General features: G+C 42.2%; 1 protein-coding gene across 10 annotated transcripts in view; it reads left to right on the top strand.

Annotated features, from left to right (window-relative positions):
* Positions 1 to 21,756, top strand: part of FAT3 (FAT atypical cadherin 3) — a 422,077-nt gene that overhangs the window by 74,521 nt on the left and 325,800 nt on the right. For all 10 annotated transcript variants that reach the window (XM_030042467.2, XM_030042469.2, XM_030042466.2 and 7 more), the window contains exon 2: positions 14,860 to 18,171. In XM_030042467.2, coding sequence (XP_029898327.1) covers positions 14,877 to 18,171 — 3,295 coding nt within the window. In that variant the 5' untranslated portion in view covers positions 14,860 to 14,876. The remainder of the gene's footprint in view (positions 1 to 14,859; positions 18,172 to 21,756) is intronic.

Genomic DNA, 21,756 nt, shown 5'->3' with positions numbered 1-21,756 from the left:
TACCAAAGTTCATCCACAAAGTGACAGGGTGGTTGAACCTGGATGGAACTGCTTTATATTCAGTGGCTGTTACGTGGAATAAGGTGCCACAGAAATCAGGAGAATAAATGAATGCTTGCAGAAATTGAGCCTAAAAATAGGGGTATGGCATGATGATCTAATTGCTAACACCAAAAAGCAGGAGTTAATTTTGTGTTGGCTTCCTTACTGTAGACTGGCCTGTCTCCCTAGGAAACATCCCTGAGAATGAGCTGTTGATATGGGAGCATAAGTATTAATTTTAAAATTAATTGTAATAATGTGGGCATAAGTCAGTTTGTGTTAGTGCTTGGTGCTAATGAAATGGATTTCAGACCAATGTGCTCTGGAGAAGAGCAGAATTTCAGTATTTCTCCTATTGCACATTTCAGTTTGCTGAGAAATTGGAGCAAAGGACAGCATCTCTGCTTCATTTGTTGCTGGTTATGCAGTTTAATTAGTGCCCATCATTACAGATTTCTGAACAACTCTCATGAAGGTGAATACGGGCTTAGAGAAATCTGCAACTCTGCAGAGGAACTCTGTAACTAGATGCTAAGAAGGGACTGTTCATACATGGCAGACAAAAGAGTCCTTTATGCAAAAGTAGCTTGTTAGCTTTTTGTTTTTAAGCTGTAGCATGTCTAAGCGATCAGGGTGTCACACACTAATAAACTGGCCAGTCCCTCTGGAATAGACATTCTTGGTGGTGATTTAGAAGGTGCATTTATACAGTAGTCTCTAACTTCATTACTACGCTGTTTCCTTGGATACTGAGCATTTTGCATATAATTACGAGAGGGCGTTAACAGTGCTTGGTGGTTCTAATCGTTTTCATAAAGTTTTTCATATTACTTGGTTAGTAATTCTCTTTTTCCTCTAATTTTCTATATCAGAGAGGAAAAACAAAAGGAAGTGATTTTTGTCAGCTAATTTGCACAACTTCTTTTGAGCCAAGAACACATTTTATTTCATAAAGTGTGGAAATTCTGTGTGCTATTTGTGGAATTATGTCGCTGAATGGGTTGTAAATAGGAGCTGAAGTGCTACTATTCATTGCAACATCAAATTCACACTGTTTGGGAACAACCTTACAATAGTAAAGAAAAAGCTGTTTAAATGCTGGGCAGTAAACAAAATTTGTTATGGGTGTGAAAGCATTTAAATACTTCATGTGTCTATTTAAGCCTTGGGTATTTTGATAGTGTTCAGTATGTTTCTCGAAGGTACTTTCTGCTCTTTACACACCATCTTGGTTGCCTCAACTCCGGCTGTTGTTTGACAAACAGTTTGAGCTGCCATGGACATGGAAAGGATCCCTCCCGCCTGCCCCAGGCACCCGTTCCCCATCTCCCTCCCTCCCTCTCTCCCTTTTGTTCGCAGGCATATTTGGAATAGGGCAGCTCAATCCCCAGTGAGAGCAAAATCAACAAAAAAATAGAAGAAAAAGAAAAGGAAAAAAAAAAAAAAAAAGGCTGGGGGGAGAGGGTGAGCCCAGGACAGCTGCTTTGGTGGCCACGGTGGCTTATCCTGCTGTAAAGTGATCACCAAGCTGCGGCATGAAATGATTGTGCCTGAATATAATTTGGTTTAGTCGTGTAGAGTGTCTGCAACTCTTGCGAAGAAGTTGGTAGAGTGTCAGGCTGCGATGCCCGGGCTCGTACGGTGATGTACAGTGATGCACTGCGCGTTGTGGCCCATCGCTGAGCCTGCACGTGAACGTGCAGCTCCGTGTGTGTTACCTCCACAGCGTGCAGCACGTCTGCTTGTTCCACTTGCTGCAAAGGATGCATTTATATGCATTTGAGGAATGTCTGTTCGAGAGCAGTATTTTGGCATGTAAAAAAAAAAAAATTAATGCTTTCATGTTCTTTGAGACCTCATTGGACCTTAGGATATCCCCTAGAAACACAGCAACAAGGATTTAGACTCTTAAATGACTGTAACTGTCACAGGCTGTGTAGTGACATGAGGTTTGAGGGCAGCTGGGCATGATGAAATGGGCTGTACGTGTGTGTATACACCCCTACTCACACTAGAAGTGTGCTTACTTACTGAAAGTGTTTTTTAAGTTCAAACCATTTTTTTTAGTGCTAAAAGAACTACTTTATGTTCCTACTGATACTTTTTCTTCAGAGAAACAATATATTGTATAGTTCATTTAATAAAATAAAATCATTTTTCCAAAAGCCACAGAATACAGATTTTAATACAGTAGGATTTGAACATAAATTCTAGGGATGCATGTGTGATGGCTCTTTTACACTACTCTCAATTTTATTGCAGTCCTCATAGTGGCTTTCATATGCCAAAAGCTATTGAGAGCCTTTTCTTATAAAAGTGGTATAGAAATATATTATAACCACAGACATTTTCTCCTTATTCATAATAGTTTCACAAGCGAGACATGCTTCTTTTTCCCCCTTCTGTATGGATTTGTAATTTTGCTGGGTTTGTTTTAGTAAGCTGATGCATTGCTATTTCATAACTCCCACTTTTTTGCTCAATACTTTCATCTTAAAAATACAGAGGAAACTGATAGTGGAGCTTCAAATCAGGCAAAGTTCTTCCTGATGTCTTTGATCTTTGACCTGATGCTCTCTGACACAGCTGAGTTTTTTCTACCTTTCTGGAGCTTTGCAGGGGTCAGATTGAAATGGTAGCTGGCTTTCAATCGGTGCATAGAGGAGCCTGAGGATCAAGAACTATATGCAAGTAGCACCTTGCTATGTGAAACTTCATTCGAAATTGAGGTGTTAAATTCAGCAGCAGTGAACATCCCTGGGCATAAGCTAATAGTTATTATTTAGGCTGGAGTCCTTTTATTTCAGGTGAGCAGCTTTCCCCATCCCTTGCCAGAAGAAAAATGTGGGGAAAATGATGAGCATGTGGCTGGCAGGCACCTTGTGCGAGTTTGCTTCTGCGGGACGCTGGAAGAGGGAACATCCATGTGCCTTTGTGCAGGGGCAGTCCTGGGAGCCGCGCACCAGCACGGCACCTTTGGCACGGGGCAGGAGCAGCTCAGCACAGCCACACCTGGGTTTTGGAGGCGCAGAGAGGTATCTGGTGGGATGATACAGGGTTGCCGGCACTGCTTCCTCCGCTCCCGGTGCACGAACAGAAGACGTGGAGCCAGCGGCTGGTTGTGTTTCCAGGACATGGATCAGCAGCGCGGGGAGGTGTGTCCTGCCCCGTTTGCATTGGCGAGCGCTAAGTTGGATGTTCAGCATTGTGAGGTGTCCACATTGCTAACAGCTTCTCTGCTTGTCAAAGTGTGTAAGGGATGGGGTTGACCCCATTAGGAAGATTTATCTGCTGGGGCTGCGGGGAGTTGGTGTGGCACCAGCACTGCGTGGGCTCCTAGCAAGCGGGGAGAAGTCCAGAGCAAGGGGGCTGGCAGCAAACCGGGGTGAGTCCTGATGAAAGCACCGTCAGAGGGACCGAGCCTGACCCTGTGTCGTGTGTTTAGGTGATTTACCACAACCAGTGTTCGGTGTGCATGTGGTGTTTGCTTTCTGTCCAGAATCTGAGAGTATAGGCTTTGCAACTTGACCTTGGGTGCAGATGATCCTGACTCCAGGAGAGCAAATGGAGAAGGGTGAGGCATTAAGACATGAGCCTGTTCTTCCTATTGGCTACTGTTTTCAACAACATAAGGGAATCTTGGCACTGTTGTTGTTGTTGTTGTTATTATTATTATTATTATTACTACCCCTTCCTTACTGGTCTCCGTTTCATGATCAGTGTCTCCAATTAACTTTTGAAGGTCTAGATGTAATTTTGAAGACTGAACCAATTTCCTGAACTGTGAATAAATGATAAGTTTTGAATGGTAGCGACTGCAACGGTGGTGAGAAACCTAACTGTATGACTCCCTGTTTTGGAAATTTAGGCCAGTAATGCTGGTGAGCATTGCTTTGTAGGGAAACCTTCCTGCCCTAAACTGTGCAGGTACGGAGAGCAGCATAGCGAGGCGGTGAGAGCTGGCAGCTGGAGTATGTGGGGGGGTGTCTCCTATGTGGCCTGGAGCCAGGGGCTTGAGCTGTTACGCCTTTTTCCTAATCTGAAAATTGGCTGACTGTGTGCACTTACCTGGCGTTCAAATATGCATGAAAATCAGGGAACTTGAGGGCAGCGCTGTCAGAGCAGTCAAAGCTTTTCTGACAGCCAGTGGATGTGGGTGCTTCAGGGAAGTCCTGTACCCATAGGGATTTCAGGAGGTAGATAGCAGTCTGCTGTGGAGTTGTTACTGCTTCCCAGCGTGGCTGGTGGTGAGGCTTTCCATGCAGCCTGGGCTGCTGTGCTTGTTTAAAACACCTTTCATGGAGAAAGGGCAGACTGATATTTGAGGGAACATTCTTCTCCTGAGGGAAGCATGGAGCTCTGTTAGTGAAGAGGACTAAAAAACTCCCCCACTTCTTTTTTTTTTTTTTTTTTTTTTTTTAATTTTGCATGATTTTGATATATGAAACTAACTCATAAATGAAACTATCCTCTTTCTGAGGTTCTGCCTTTAATGCCAAGTATTTAAAAGGCACTTTTCCAAGGTGATTATCGAAACTCTGTATTAAGAGATACCTCATTTAATCTAGCATATGCTGATTGCCATGAAGATATTTTCAACAGATACTGTGCAGTGGTGTCTGTCATTCTCCAGGACATAAATAACTGCTGCACTATAGATGACTCTGCGGCTAACTGACGGCTTATGGGTAACCTCTTTTCTGGCACAGAAATAATGGGTTGTTTGTTCCTCTAGTTGAAATCCTGATGTGTTTTGATGTTTCTGATTTACATTTTTAGCGCTGTTCCTGATACCGTCCAGTGTTCTGGGAATGGTCTTTAAACTTGGTATTTATTTTGGAGCGTTGGTTTTCCAGCAAACAAATATGTGATTAGCAATTAATGGTTTTGCTATAAATAAACAAAAGTGAACAGTTCAGCTTTAAATAGTGATCTCTGCTCTGTGGGGCTTTTAATTGGGCTGTGCCTGCAAAGTTGGACCTTTCCAAACACGCAACAGGCTTTGAGGGACTCCCAGCTGCGGTGACTGAACTGGCCAAGTTGGAAAGCTGAAGCCGTAGTGGTTTGAGTTAATGTCTGCTTAGCTAAAAAGTGGTTATCATCTCAAATATCTACACATGAGCCGACCATTGGAGGGGGGCAAAAGCGTGCGTGGTTTCAGTATGGGTAACTTGTCTGAACGTGGTGGGAGTTTGAGCACGCAGAAGACTTTCAGCGCTGTGCCTTTCCCTTGGTGGCTGCTCGCTGGGGTGCAGGTGCCTGGCGGAGGTGGTACTAGATGTGGTACCAGATGTTCTTCTGTGCACACAAGGCAGACCTGTCTGTCTGAGTGCCACCAGCACTCCCTTGTGTGCATCAAAAATAGCATGTTATAGTACCATATTAAAAATAATTGGATTCAGCACCTTGTATGGATTCAGGTATTTCTAATGTGGATAGCGGTCCAAGGCCAGCTTTGATGGAAAGCTTTCTTCCTTGCATGATTGGGCCTTAACACATGGGCTAGAAAGGAAATTTCTGGGTTTCTGTCGTAACTTTGTTCGGTTTAAGGCTGACTCCATCTACTTTTCTATTTGCCACACAATGTCTGCAGCGTGGATTCCACTTATCTGAGAGAAACTGTGATGTATTTGACCTGATGTATCCGTGCGTTGCTTCTTACTTAGGCAGGTTAACCAATTTCCATGGCCTGAGCTGGATGTAATTTTAAAAAGTAACGGCAATAGCCCTTTCTCTAAACGCTGCTTGTTTGAACAAATGACAACCTTTCTGATTTTTTGCACAGGAAGATACAGAAAGCAGCCACTGTATTTATCAACAATCATTTTTCTTTATTTTTTTTGTGAACAGTTGTGGGCTTAGAGATCGTCCAAGTTTTCAGAGGCTACTTCATCAGAGGGCCAGTTTTTGGGGAGCTGTCTTTTGGAAGGGTGGTTGGTCTGCAGTGCCTGGAAGTCAGACCCATGTAGACATCTCTAGTTGGTTGCAGACAACTCAAGCGGGTTGCTCCAGAAGCAGAAGCGGCTCTGTGTTATGCCTGTGGCACAGCAGCAGGTGCCAGTACCCTGCAGATTCCTGCCCTATCGGAAGAAAAATGTTCACTGCTCAATCTAGGTTTCATTCTCAAATCTCAAACTTGTTGAGGATCTCAATCAAAATATTTGCTCCTTGCACTTCAAGCATGATCTCTCTCTATTGCTGTGTGTCACAGCCATCTTGAAGAGAAATGGCATTGTAAAACCAATAATCCAGTTCCTAGCCTCAAGAAAGAAATTTTTTTCTTTCTTTTTTTTCCTCTAGAATCATAAGATTTAGGTATTTCTCAAGTGGTTGTTCTGTTTAATGGTGGGTTTTTTCTTAATGGCACCTGGATCCATCCATATGTCTTCTCCTGAGACTTCTTCCCAGATTGCTCAGACAGTGCCATTTTCTCAGGTCACTTTGCGTGTTGCTCCTGCACGGACCAAACACCATGAAGTTACGGTAGAAACTGAAGGATCAGCAACGCTGGCTGAGCTTTCGGACAACAAGCCTGGCATGCCTTTGCCAAGAATACACCTCTGCCTCTGTGCGTGGTAAATGGCACTGTGCTGGTTAGGGGAACGTGTCCCTCAGTGCTGCTCACCAGCCCTCCTGGCTCACCTTCTCACCAGGTCCCATTCTCTGTCTCTGCTCATCCCTCTCCGGACTGTCCCTTCTCGTTCCTATTGACTCTGTCCGTACCTGCCTTTTCTGCACTAACTGCCAGCGCAGGAAAAAATCCTGCTGACACTACCTCGCTGTCACTCAGCAAATCATTTTGGGACAAACCTGGAGTTGGGCTTATCCCAAGATCTGGTGTGGAGTGGAATGCTTTATCCCACAGTCCCTTTGTAAAATCCTTACTGGACTGTCATTATTTTGACTTGGGATCTCGTAATCATAGAATCATGGAATGGTTTGTGGTGGAAGGGACCTTTAAAGATCATGTAGTCCAACCTGACAGTCTTTTCCCCTGGTCTCCATTTTATGTTGTGTTTTTTGCATGGAACTGTCAACTGGGAAGAAGCTTTTGTATATTCATCTCTTTTTCAGCCACTCTCCTTTTGCTCATATATAAAGGTCTGGACCATTTGAGCTGCCCTACCTCCACACGCAGAATGTCTGAGGGAGATAGATAGTATTTTTTTCCTCTGAGAGTAACAGCTTACCCCAGTCCTTACACCTACATACCTATTATGGCCCTGAAAACAGTAGTTGTAAATCTCATAGCCTTCTTTCTTACTGTAAACTATATCCAAATAGTTTATACAAGCCTGTGCAAGCTGTCAGAAGGAGTATGTGCAGTATCCCGAATGCAGAGCAGTCTGGCAGCAGCGACCGGCAGTGCCTGGGACTAGCGGGAGTGGGTTTGCAGGAAAACTACCATGGAAGAGAGTGCAGGGTGGGAAGTGAGCCTTGTGTGGGAAAGGTGGAAGATGCTTTTTCAGCTGCGGGGACACCACCTTCGCTGTTTGCGGGGATCCAAATTAACATGTGGTGAAGGGGGAGCTGGGGAAAGACCAGCAGTGACAGGAGTGGGACTCACCAGTCCTGGGTTTTTTACATTGACATTGTACGTAGAAAGAGCTTTCAAGCCAGGGCTTCTTGGACGGGGGTCAAAGTAGATTTATGAGATAAACTTAAGGAAGAAAAAAAGTGCCAAATAAACAAGAAATAGTATCCTTGAGTGTGCTTCGTAAGGAAGCACGTAGCCCCCATGAAAATAACTGGCTCATTTTGAAATTACCCCAAAGCTTCCCCATTTTACTGTGATTAAGAAGCAGGAGCCTGGGGGGATTGGAGATACACAAAGCATGAAAACTAGGTATCAGCCTTTGTTTCCCTGGGGGCAGACCACCAAGGGACAAGCTCAAATCCCTTGTAAGGTGGCTCCCAGGAATTCCCTTTTGACAGATCTCGCATGGCGGCAAATTATTCCTCCCCTCTCCCCCTCTACCATTTCCCCAAGCCACGTTTCATCCTCGAGGGGGAAGGGAGTCCGACAGACCCTTTGCACCCGCTCCCCAGGAAGACAAATGACGCCTGGCTCCTGCTCGCAAGTGGAAGCATTTGCTGATGAACTGATACTTGGCAAAAATTGGTGTTGTATGGAAAAAATCCCCAGCACCTGCTAGCAAAACAAAGTTATTCATAACATACGGCTGGGTGGCTAAATCTTCACTTCCTAGGGACGGCCTGAATTACACTCGCTACATGCTGAGCGGCCTTTCTCCCGTGTGAAATTATATGCAGGCAGCAGGAGGATTTGGAGCTCTAAGGAAGGTTAGGATTTATAGCGCTGTCTCTTGCAAGGGCTTACTCTGCAGAAATGGTCATTTTGTCTTCATCTTCTCTTTTCGGGATAAACACATCGTGATATAATCATATATATGGAAAAGCATATCTTTGTGCTCATCGGGGAGCAGGTAGGTCCATGAATATATCCCCTGTTGTAAATCTGTCGGTGTCAGTTTTTTTCCCCCTCCTGCCTAGGGTTGAATGCACATTTTTAATTCATTTCCGTATGGCACAAATACTAAATTCTTATTCTATACTCTGATTTCTTTTCCTGGCCACTAAATTGTTAGCCTTTCCTAGCTGGGTAAATTATTGTGGAGTGCAGCTCAAGGAAGATGTCTGGCTAGAGGAGGTGCCGTTTAAATGTGCTTTTTGCCCTATTCTGATTTGACAACATGCTAGTGATATTGCCTGTGTAATGAGGGAAGAGTATAAAATCCATGGCTATCTCTAGTCCGTTGCAGAGGTTTGCTGGTAGAATAACACCTTGGTCTTTAAACTCCTAGATCGATACCTTCCATGTGCCTTAAATATGAATTTCCGTGAGTTTGGAAGAGTTTTCTGTAGTTCTGTGCTATGGAAGAGGCTCCTTTCAAGAGAGGGCACTGATGTACATGGGCTCCCACCTCCTTGTTGCAGTATCAACAACAGATGGTGAAAACCATCTTTTCCTATCACTGATGCAGCTTGACGTAAGCCTTAAATAGGTAACAACTACAAACCAGTCAAAATGCTTTGTAACGTTCATTGCACCCTTTTCGCAGGTCCTCACGGCCTGGTTGTGCAGAAGTTTTTGTGTAGGCAGGTTGCTGTTGTTGATGGAAAATAGCACTGAGAATAAGAGGATCTATTTAGGTACATGGATCTGCCTGTGACAAACTTGTACGTTTGGTGTTTTGGTGATTAGACCGTAAGAATAGATACGCTACTGCTGATGTTGACGTTTAAGTGAAAGGAAGGAGTTGTAAGATTGAGGTCACTTCCAGCAAAATCAAGAGCTTCTGTTCCTGCTGCAGATGCATGACTTCACTACATACTATTTAGACTTCAAGTGCATGTGAAGTTAATATTTTGCCTCCTAAAAAAGACCTTTATATTTTCAAATACACCTTTTTGCTCTAAAGCTGCTTATTTAATAGAATTTAAATAGCTTCCTTTTGAAAGAGAATTGTGACAACTCTCATGAGAAAGGAGTGATAATTCCAAATTGTAGTATTTTTCCATACCATGAGGTCACCACTCCTGCATTGTGTGAGGAGGCACCCTCCCTTTCCCACCTTCTCGAAGAGAAATAGCAATCAAGGTAAAAACCTTTAAGTCAAGGTTTCTTGACACTTTTTTCCCAGGCACACAGGTGCATAAATACCTTGACTCTCAGAAATTTGTCACCTGAAGTTGAGAAACTGTTTTTTCTCCTCCCAGCCCAGAGGACCCTATAGGTAAGAGGTTCATTGGGTCCTTGTAGTGAAGATGGAAGTTAAAGCACAGATTGGTTTCTTCTGTCTTCTCTTTCAAAGGACCTGTAGAAAGTCTTAAATAGTTGTATTGTATTAGCTAGTTGCATTGCCTAAGTTAATTTACCTGATGGTCGGCTGGAAAAATCTTTATCTCATAGGGTGTAATTGGGCTTGGATGGTAAGTAGGGAGAGAGGAGAAGGCTCTTTTCTTTCGCCTATTGTGGTCTGCTAAAAGCTTATTCCTCCTGTTTGCTGAAGAAGTTTACCTGCTGTATTCCTTATATTCTATAAAAGTCCTTTTGGCTCTTTTTTAATATTTTCAGAGTTTCCCAAGAGGTATATGCATTGCTTTCTTTTTCAAGTATTTTCTGGTATGGAGATCTTTGGGATTAGAAGAATTAGCCTAGGGAGAGGGAGTCAAACAAAGGATCACACAGCACTTGTTTTACATCTGCACATTGAATTAGAGCCACGATTTTGATGTGCAGGGATCCTGCCAGTTCCTGGGTCCTGAGTCTTCCTTCTCAGTCTGGCGGGGTGTTATGTTTGGATGCAGCCCAGACTGGAGGTTGCTGGAGCCAAGATGAGAAAAAGGAATGACGCTCATACCTCTCAATTCCTCTAAGGAGCACCAGCCACCTACAGCTTTTCTGCTATTCTGCAAGGTTTGGGTCACGTAGTTAAATCTTTGCCCAGGAACGAAGGAAAGTGACTGAATGGAGAACTGACTGTGAAATAATAGAGTTCTCCATGATGTTCAAGTTTGTTTTAAAGAGTATTAAAAATCAAGACACACTATTCTATTTCTCCATTCCTTCCTTCCTACTTCAAGGCCAGAGTATTTAATGTGAGCTAGAGTGGAAAGATGCTGGACTCTGACTTTGTGTTATCTTGTCACCTCCTTGGGTAGTTAGGAGGTTTTTTCTTTTAGTCTCTGCTCTTGTTAGATCTGTGTCTTTTCTTCAGACTAAACATGTTGAATAGTACCAGGGGAATTTTTTTTTTTTTGAGTAGCTCCTGCCTAAATGTTTCAAAATCAAGCAAAAGTAATCATAAGCTTTTTCTTTACTTGAAACCATAACATTTTTTTGACAAGAAGTGCCTTTAAAGAAATGCCTTTTAATTTACGGTAGGTTGCTTTGTACATTGTTTCTGTAACCTATCGCATTACATTTCCTTTGCGTTGAGTATGTATGTATTATGAGCTCTTAAAAACAAATATCCCAGAAGAAAGGAATTCAGTAAATGAATAAAACATTCCTGGGTAGCCCAAGTGCCAGTTTAATAGCTCATCCATTGGGACTTTCAAATAATATAATGATGATGGCCATATAAATATATGGATAGATGAATAACTTCAATGAGGAGCTTGTTACAACTCTGCATACCACATCTGAAATGAAATCAAACTCTGAAAGTGCTGCCTGATGTGAAGGTCCAATTTTTCTAGTGCCAACCCTGAAATTATACCTAAAAATACACAAACTGTGTGTTTGTGTATACATACGTGTACATAACTAAAACATGCATTCACAAACACACACACACACACACACATACGCATGTTGTTTCTAGGTGGAATTTAGTGTTTCAGGACTGATCCTGATTGCACTGAACCACTAAAACTTTGTAGACTATTGACATGGCAGGATTTACAGCAGTGTATTTGAGATTAGGTCTTAGCCCTGGCTTTCTCTAAGAATACATAGATAAATGGAATGGGAGCATAAGGTTGTCATGGTATATTGCCTGGGATATACACAACTTTTTCATTAGGTTCACTTAATCACATAGCTTTGTAAGTATCTACTTTGATGCCTGTCTGCCACGGCAGAGTCTGTAACCTTGGGTATGGCTAACCTGAAGGTAAAGTTTTAAATCATTTTTGCTTGCCACAATGAATTTCTCAGGAAAACTGATTTCTGATTACGGTGGACCTGGAAGCCCCATGCTGATGGCCATGAATGACTGAGAGAAACCAGCTCAGGCTGAACTATGGTATGGACAGGAAAAACTAGACCACCAAATGAGATGTAAATAGGTTAATACGATTCATTTCATTACTCCAAAGAGACCTATTTCTGGGAAGCTGCTGAGCTGCGGTAAAATAAAGTATGGGTGCTCATATGAAACATAGTATCAGTCTCCATAGTAAGCCAGCAAAAATTCACTTTTAGCAGTGCGGAGAGGTTGGTATTGCAGTATAGATGGAGGATGCTGAAGTGCTCTTGGTGAAAGGCAGCAATACAGTGATTTGTCTGTTGAGTGTTTTAATAATGCCACATTACAGAAGAGGCACAGCCCTTTATTTTGTTATGAGTTGGGTCTCTCTCATTAGAATTTCTCATTCCCCTTGGCTGGCTTTTCCTTGGCAGCATACCATATATTGGTTGTATTTTCTACTTGAGAGCATCGTCTCCCACGCTAGGCTGAAGCAGCAGCTTTTAGTGGCAGTACTCAAAGTGATCGCATAAAGCCCCATGAAAATAAGGGACTTTGATATTTTCACACTGGTGGATTAAGTTGATGAATGTTTGCTGTGCTGAAAAATCAGGTGCCACTGCTCTGATCTTTTAGCTGAGTGAAATGGCAACAACAATAAAAAAAAAAATCTTTCCTAGCTGAAGTAGAAGTATTCCATCCTGGGTCTCCTAGGGATCAACTGAGCATGGGGAGAAGCACGGGAATACCTGATCCCTCACGTACACAAAGCATATTGCATAATTGTGCATATTTGATGTATAAACTGTATGGGATAAGATGTTAATCATAGGACTCACACGATACATGCATAGCAATTGAGTGGGCACATTCAGAAAAGAAACTATCACATGTAGTTCTGTGGGGATTTGTCTGTTACTGGGGAATGCAGGTCCAGGAGGTGGTACAGTCTTACGTTTTTATTTTCTTTTTAAAGAGTTTCGGGTTTTTTGTTGGTAGAATAGAAAAGAAAATAAGAAGGAAACAAAGCGGGGGGAGAACTGCATGGGAAAATAAGTGTATCGAAAGATGAGTGCCTTGACAAACACTTGGGAGAATTGATCAAATTGATTAATGTGTTAAGCAATGGGATATAGACTGTGGGATCAGGAAGTTAAGTGTTGTGTGAACATTATAACACCAGTGCGATAAATTGATTGTCGTTAGTACTTAAAACTGCAATAGTCATTCAGTTATATTGGAAGTGATAACTAACATGAATTCATATTCCAAAACTTGCGTGCAATTTATAAGTCTCCTAGGGGATGTTGAAATCATGTTGGAAATTTAAATTAACCCCTGTCATTATCGGCTTTTCCTATCCTTTTCCACTCTGTATTCTAGCTTGGAGAAAACTACGTTTTCAAGCAGCTTTTAAATGACAATGAGAACAATGTATGTGTGCAGTGGGTCTTTCAATAATTGCCTTTTAGAATTGATTTTTATGATTTTCACGAGTAGGAGCGAATGTACTCTGTAACAAAGAAGCTTATTCACACTACCTCACTGTAAGCAGCTGCCTAGTTTCCTTGGGCTCCTTTCCTCTCCTTTCAGTGGGAAGCAATAAGCAGGACCTGGCCCCCAGCTTCTGCAGCACCCTCCAGTAACCTTCAGCCAATGTCTTCGTTTACCCTGTCTCCGTTTAAACTCCCAGTTTCGATCCCTGGAACGAGGTACTGGGGCTATTCCACAACAGGACTGTAAGGAGGAACTCCAAATCTTCCCCAAATGGCTGCTTATTAATTGCATTTGGATACATACATTTATAATGAGCCTTTTGAAATCAATGGAAAGGCTGTCACTGCTTTGAGGTGGCTGGAGTGGGACAGACTGGATTGAGATAGGCTCACAGCAATGGAATCGTGTGCCTTATGTGTAGCCAAATTCTGCTTGGGGTTACCAAAGTGAAATGTGATGTAAGCTGGAATTCACTCCACCTGAGTAAGGATGCATTTACGCTCTTGCTAGTCGGGGTGGCCTGCTGGCAGCAGGACAGGCAGTAGATTGGAGGGCGCCTTCACCTTTCTTAGGTTGGGATGGCAGTAATACCCAGCAAATGGAGCATTTATTGGACATGCAGAAAAAAATTATCGTCCGTGGCCTCATTTAGGATATGTTACCCAGTGTATTTGGTGGAAAGTGGTGACTGTAGTTACAGATGCATTGTGGAACATATGCAAGGGTAGAGTTAAGTCCTACGAGCTATCTCAGCTGTGCTGTTTCCTAACCTGAGTCTTCATCTGAGAGCTTTATTGAGCAGTTTTATTTTCTTCATTGTATTTTGCCTGTCCTCAGTATCTGGGTATGTGTATGCATAGTATATATGTATGCAATTGCTTTTAATTAGCCATAATTCTTCCTTAATTTTGATATTTCTGAAGGTATCTGTAGTTAAAGTAATGGCTGTGTAGTGACTTTTATGTACTGGTTGTTCTTGGTGGCTCAAATTTCATCAACCGTGTGATCTTTCTTAACTGTCCATAAAAAAACCTGGTAACATTTGACTATCACAGTGCTATATACATAATGAAAATCCTGTCTTCTTTCCAAACACTGGGACTAAAAATGAGTTTTCCAATATGCTCCGAAAACAAACAAGTTTAGGCTTAGTTGGAGCTACTGACAAATAAAAACAACAAATTCTGTATGTGGTTCATCCTTTTATGTAAACTTATTCAAATGTGTGTGTCTGATTTTAATTTATTTCACTGTGTTTATTATTCTGGACTATGTGCAGGTGTGTATAGATCTGGTAGGGCCTCAGGGTTTGTTATGTTAAAAAAGTGTATATGCACACATATATATAGTTATGTATACGTGCATGTATGCGTGCATGCATAGATATTACACACTCACACACATGTAAAAATATAATTCAAAACTGGTGTGCTTGTGTGTGTGTATAGTGTTCTCCCTTTCTGCTTTGTTAAATATATAGTGACTAGTTAGTACATATATTTTATTTTTAATTAAAAATTTAATAAGTAATTTTGACATGAAACTTCACAGTACAGTTTTTATCTCTTGATCAACTATTTCCTGTTTTCTCTCTCTGTCACAGGGTGAAAGAATGATGTGATGGAGGTGAATATGGGCCACTGGTCAGGCTCACGGCTACCTCCGTCATGCCTAGCCCTTCTGATTGTGAAGCTCCTGGCCTCCATTTGCCAGGTAGCTCACGGGACCACCCCGCTTGGTTTTCACTTTACACATTCCACTTACAATGCTACGGTGTACGAGAATTCTGCAGCCAGGACCTATGTCAACAGTCAAACGAGGATGGGCATTACCTTGGCTGACCTTTCATGGGATATCAAGTACCGGATAGTGTCTGGTGATGACGAGGGCTTTTTTAAAGCAGAGGAGGTCATTATTGCTGACTTTTGCTTCCTAAGAATAAGGACTAAAGGTGGGAATTCTGCTATATTGAACAGAGAAATCCAGGACAACTATTTATTGATGGTGAAAGGGTCTGTCAGAGGAGAGGACTTGGAAGCATGGACAAAAGTGAACATCCAGGTTTTGGATATGAATGACTTAAGACCTTTGTTTTCACCAACCACGTACTCTGTCACGATAGCGGAAAGCACTCCTTTAAGGACTAGCATTGCACAAGTGACCGCAACAGATGCGGATATTGGGTCCAATGGTGAATTTTATTATTACTTCAAAAACAAAGTTGATCTGTTCTCAGTTCATCCTACAAGTGGTGTTATCTCCTTAAGTGGCCGCTTAAACTACGATGAAAAAAACAGGTATGATCTTGAGATTTTGGCTGTGGACCGTGGGATGAAGCTTTACGGAAACAATGGCGTAAGCAGCACTGCCAAGCTTTATGTTCACATTGAACGTATAAATGAACATGCCCCGACGATAAATGTAGTAACCCATATTCCCTTCCCATCAGACAAGGAGCCTACCTATGCAGTTGTTAACATTGACGACCTGGATGAAGGAGCCAATGGAGAAATAGAATCTGTTTCTATTGTGGCTGGAGATCCACTAGAACAGTTCTTTCTGACTAAAGAAGGTAAATGGATGAATGAGTACAAAATCAAAGAAAGAAAGCCTATTGATTGGGACAGCTTCCCGTATGGTTATAATCTTACTCTCCAAGCGAAGGACAAAGGATCTCCTCAGAAATTTTCTGCGGTCAAACTGGTCCACATTGCTAGTCCCAAGAAGGAAAGTATCCCCATGAAGTTCGAAAAGGAAGCATATGATTTTTTGATCAGTGAATTTTCACCTCCTGGTGTGGTGGTTGCAGCAGTTAAGCTGATGCCTGAGCCACAGGGTGTGGAATATAGAATATCTCCAAGTGAGGAAGCTGAGTATTTTAAGATCAATCCTAACACAGGCCTTATTACTACTGCTCGTCCTTTGAAAATCGTTGAGAAGGACCTCTATGAATTAGAAGTATATACGAACAAAGGTGGCGATTTAAAAGCACAGGTTACTGTCAGGTTAGAAGATGCCAACGATCACACTCCGGAGTTCCAGCAGCCCTCCTACAGCTCGTTCGTCAACGAAAGCGTCCCTGTGGGGTCTAGTGTTTTGGCAGTTTCAGCAGTTGATAAAGATAGGGGGGAAAATGGATACATAACATACAGCATTGCCAGTCTGAACTCGCTACCATTTACAATAAACCAGTTTACAGGTGTCATCAGCACATCTGAAGAACTGGATTTTGAGTCCTCACCAGAAAGCTACAGGTTCATTGTGAGAGCTTCCGACTGGGGTTCTCCCTACCGCCATGAAAGCGAGGTGAATGTCACCATATACATTGGCAATGTCAATGATAACAAACCCCTCTTTGAAAAAGTGGCATGTCAGGGAGTGATTTCTTCTGATTTTCCCGTTGGTGGTCACATCACTGCTGTTTCTGCAATAGACATAGATGAGTTAGAGCTTGTGAAGTACAAAATAATCTCTGGAAATGAACTTGGCATTTTTTATTTAAATCCTGACTCTGGTGTCCTGCAACTTAAAAAATCTCTAATTAATTCTGGCATAAAGAACAGCAATTTTGGCCTTAAGATAACGGCAACTGATGGAGAGAACTTTGCTGATGCTATGTTTGTTAATATTTCGGTAGTTCATGGGAAAGTGTCTTCAAAGACCTTTAGCTGTAGAGAAACTAGAGTCGCTCAAAAGCTAGCAGAAAAATTACTGAAAAAGGCAAAAGCAAATGTGAAGCTGAATTTGGAAGATGGTTTTCTCGATTTTTATTCAGTGAACAGGCAGGCACCACATTTTGACAAATCCTTCCCTACTGATGTAAAGGTTTCAGAGGATCTGCCAGTTGGTGCCACCATCCTGAGGATAAAAGCCTATGATGCAGACTCAGGCTTTAATGGAAGAGTACTTTATACAATTTCTGATGGTAATGTAGATAGTTGTTTCAACATTGACATGGAGACGGGGGTGCTTAGTGTTCTTATGCCCTTGGACCGTGAAAAAGCAGAGCTCTATCTCCTTAATATTACCATTTATGATTTAGGTAATCCACAGAAATCTGCGTGGAGACTGTTGACTGTCACTGTGGAGGATGCAAATGATAACAAGCCTGTTTTTTTACAGGACAGTTACTCAGTTAATATTTTAGAAAGTACAAGTCTTGGTACAGAGATTATTCAGGTAGAAGCCAGAGATAAAGACCTAGGATCTAATGGTGAAGTGACTTACTCAGTACTGACAGACACCCAGCAATTTGCTATCAACAGTTCCACAGGAATGGTGTATGTGGCCGATCAACTAGACCGGGAATCAAAAGCAAACTACACCCTGAAGATCGAGGCTAGGGACAAAGCAGAGAGTGGCCACCAGCAGTTTTCCATTGTGCCTCTGAAGGTTTTTTTGGACGATGTCAATGATTGCTCTCCAGCCTTTATACCATCCAGCTACAACGTGAAGGTCCTTGAGGACCTGCCAGTTGGCACTGTCATAGCTTGGTTGGAAACTCACGATCCAGATCTCGGCTTGGGAGGCCAGGTCCGTTATTCGCTGGTGAACGATTACAATGGGCGGTTTGAGATAGACAAAGCGAGCGGTGCCATCCGCTTGAACAAAGAGCTCGATTACGAGAAGCAGCAGTTCTACAACCTGACTGTGCGCGCAAAGGACAAGGGGCGCCCGGTTTCCCTCTCTTCGGTTTCTTTTGTGGAAGTTGAAGTGGTGGATGTTAACGAAAATCTCTATACCCCCTATTTTCCTGACTTTGCTGTCATTGGATCTGTAAAGGAAAACTCCCGCATTGGTACAAGTGTTTTGCAAGTTGTTGCTCGAGACGAGGACTCTGGAAGGGATGGAGAGATCCAGTATTCCATCAGGGATGGCAGCGGCCTGGGGAGATTCAGCATAGATGAAGAAACCGGTGAGTTTTGTTTCTAATTTCCTTTTCCCTTCACAGAGGCTCTTGCAAAAGCAAAGCTTAGGTATAATTAATTTCTACCCTTAACAAGAAGTTCAGTTCTTCTTAACAGGCAAGATAAAATTATAAATAAGGATTTTCCAGGCACACCAATGACATGATTTAATTACCTGGTTACATTCATCACTCTGTGAGTGTGAAATAATACACATTCCTTTTCAGCAGCTATGTGATGACTCCATTTAGAAAGCAGTGATAGTTATGGAATGACTCACTTCCAGTCATGTATTATCTGTTGATTGTTGTAAATTACTCAGGTCACCTCCACAGAGTCACAACACTCATGACCTTGAATGCAGTGTTAAACCCAATGAAAGGAAATAAGGAGCATGAAACAAAAATTATTTCATCCTAAAACCTGTTTGTGGTCTTGTTCTCACTGTTGTTGGGAGTCATTTTTCATGGGAGTTAGCAGTCTGGAATGATACGCCATTCTGTATAATACGCTTACTTGTAGCACACTGTTCCTCAGTGTTGGCGTGCTTGTGTAAAGGTAGAAATGCAGGGGAAGATGCTTAACTGTAAACCAACTGTGCTAGCTTTCCTTTGGTGGCTGTAGTATTATGAACATTGATGTTAGAAAACAGTATTAATAGAGTGAAGATTTTTAAGATGTTGAACTTCACTAGCACGTCACCCTATTGGAAAATGTGGAAAATAGTAAGTATAAAAGGCTATCTAGTAAAACACTTAACAGACTGGCTGTTTAAATATCTGATAGCTGTTGGGAGTAATGGTGCAGCTGTGGTACTAGAAGTAGTGAAGAAATTAGAAAATATTAGTCAACAGTTTCAGAAATTATATTAAATATGTTAGGTCTGTGGGTTTACTGTGGTTTAAGCAGACTTTGTATGTCTTTTGCTAAAGCTTTTAATTGAGAATGTGGTATTAAAACATAAGATTAAAATGTATGTTTTGGCAAATTCAAACTGTTTAATCAAATGTCAACTTTCTAAACTGAACGTTATGAAAAACAGACATTGCAAATGCTGTGGATCGCATCTGAGCATAAGCAGTGAAAAATATTTTTATTCTATTTGTGCTATAGTCTCTGCTGCAGCTGTGCACTGACGATAGAGTCAAAACCTTGTGTCCAGAAACATCGAACTTGAGTGTCAGAAGTCAAGAGGGCTCCTACTCTAATTTCCAGAAACGTTAAGAACTCACGTATCCTACAGTGCTAATCGCAGTTGAAGGCATTCAGTCGACATTATGGAGGCAGTTGAACGTGAATTTCAATTTTAAGTTCCTGCATTTGAAAATTTTGGTCTACCTCCTTATTGAGTAGCATCAACTTCAGCTAAACAGGTTCTTTATAAAGCAATGGGAGATTGGTCCAAATGCTGCAGTATTGCTCTGGAAATCTCAGGATTCAACATTTATTGAACTGAAAGGAATTGGTAGGGACACTAAGTTAGTGCATGTCACTCATTAATAAATTAAACAGTTTTTTTACCCTGTGCCTAGACTGGGAGGGGCAATAGCCTATAAAAATTAGGGGCCCCATTCAGTAAAGCACAAATCATGTTTTGACATGTATTTTGTCATGTACTCAATATTCCACATTTAACATACTTAGTTTCTTTCCAGAATTGAAATCTAGGGGGGGGGGGGGGGGGGGGGGGGGGGGGGGGGGGGGGGGGGGGGGGGGGGGGGGCAAAACCCCCCAACCCCCAACCTTTAAAAGTTGCAAATATTTGTCTGCCTTTCACACTTTCACAAGTATTTTCATGAAAATGCACCAAGCTGTGCTGTTTTTCTAAACTGTTCCAGAAAACACCTGATAATCCAGCAGATCAAAAGACTTTTGGATTCTTCTTTCTGTTTTCCCAACTGTTCAATACAATTTAAGTCTTCTCAAAACCAACTTGGAGAACACTTGGGTGCATAGCTGCAGCCGGGGTGATGTGGAGAGCAAGGGTTCAGGAGTTACTCTGAGTTGCGCTGTTGTAACCCGAGTGCAGAATTTGACCTGCTATGTCAAATAGGACACAACATTAATACTCTCCTATTGAACTGGTGGCAACTTAAATGCTGCTGAATGATGAATCAGCTTTCTAGCTGTAGAAAAGAGCTCAAGTCACATATTGGATTAATTTACAAAGAGATAGCTGTTTATTTACTTTCAGCGCAGTTAATTTGTCACTTTTAAACTGACCGACTCTATTGGCTTATGTACCGTCTCTCCTGAAATTTGTGAAGGTAAGCAGGAGCGCGAAGTACAACAAATCAATATTTTTGGCTGCTGCCTTAATGAAAAGAAGACTGCAGTATCCATTATAATCATTAGGATATAAACTGGGCCAAATTCATCCTGATATGTGAGCAGGCTGGACTCCAAGCAAGTTTGTGCTTTCAGCAAAATTCTTCTCTAGTGCATTATTTTTATTCTTCTGCAATATTCCATCTCAATGGTGTCACCCCACGTGCTGAGTGAGATGTGCCTGTGTTCTCCGAGGCACATCGATACCGAGGAGGGGAATGAGGAGGAGCTGGCCTGCATGGTGGATCCGCACCGCACCACGCTGCCGCACGCTTGTTGGCACGGTGGCTTTGTTCCTGTTCCACTATAGATGTATACAGGTGCATATAGGTGCATCTAACTCCACTGAGCTTGACCTGGCTTTTGGTGTGGGTTCCACAACAGGCTGTTCTCCATTCGGCTCTGAACAGTGGTTTGTGGTCAGCGAGCTTGGGAGTCTCCTCCATATTGGCCAATATGGATCTCTCTGCATAGGGTCTATGTGCAAACCTTGGTGCTATTGCAGTTTGATAAGAGATGTGCCATGGGGGTGAGCTTGGGATTTCCTTCCCGCAGTGCTGCTCTTTGCCTTGTGTCGCGGAGGATCGGTTTTGAGGGTTATTGTTGTTGTGTTACAGCATTCGCTGCTAAATACTCTCGTTCATGTGTGGTAGTAACCAGAAGCATAGCGAGTGTTTGCCAGCTAGAAGTATTTGATGAAGTGAAATTTTACATGTATTTGGTCCCACAGCCTTGTGAATCACTTACAGATTTGTCTCAGTGGATTTACTTTCCTTTTCCAGGAGGCAGAGCTGGTACAAATTTGTAAATCAATAAAAACTCCTGAAGTGGAAGGCAGCAGTTCCTGACCTTTTCCAACTCCATCCCTGGTTTCCCGCTAGTACCTTAGCCAGCAGACTATATTTCTCATGGGTTTACAACTCAGCTCATGAGTCATAGCTGAAAAAATGGTTTAAGACTTTTCTAGAGATTAAAAAAAAAAAAAGAACTTTTTTTTTAAATAGAGAACTCTTACTTGTTGATTCTCTGCCTCAATGGAGATTGAGTTTGTCACCAGCCTAGGTGTACGGTTGAAACTCATTGATTTTCTGTCTTCGTTGGCCTATTTATTGACTGTTGGTATAAATGTCACAAGCTTGCAATTTAAGATCCCTGCACTGAGGGACATGTAATGTGATCCTGCCATTTATGGAGTGTCTTTTTCCTTCTGTCTCCCATTCAGAACCGCTTTTTTTTTTGCATCCCTCTCATTCTCTTGGACTCGA

Source organism: Aquila chrysaetos, chromosome 19 (assembly GCF_900496995.4).
Source record: "Aquila chrysaetos chrysaetos chromosome 19, bAquChr1.4, whole genome shotgun sequence".
NCBI classification, from domain to species: Eukaryota; Metazoa; Chordata; class Aves; order Accipitriformes; family Accipitridae; genus Aquila; species Aquila chrysaetos.
This window is presented reverse-complemented; position numbering and strand designations above follow the sequence as displayed.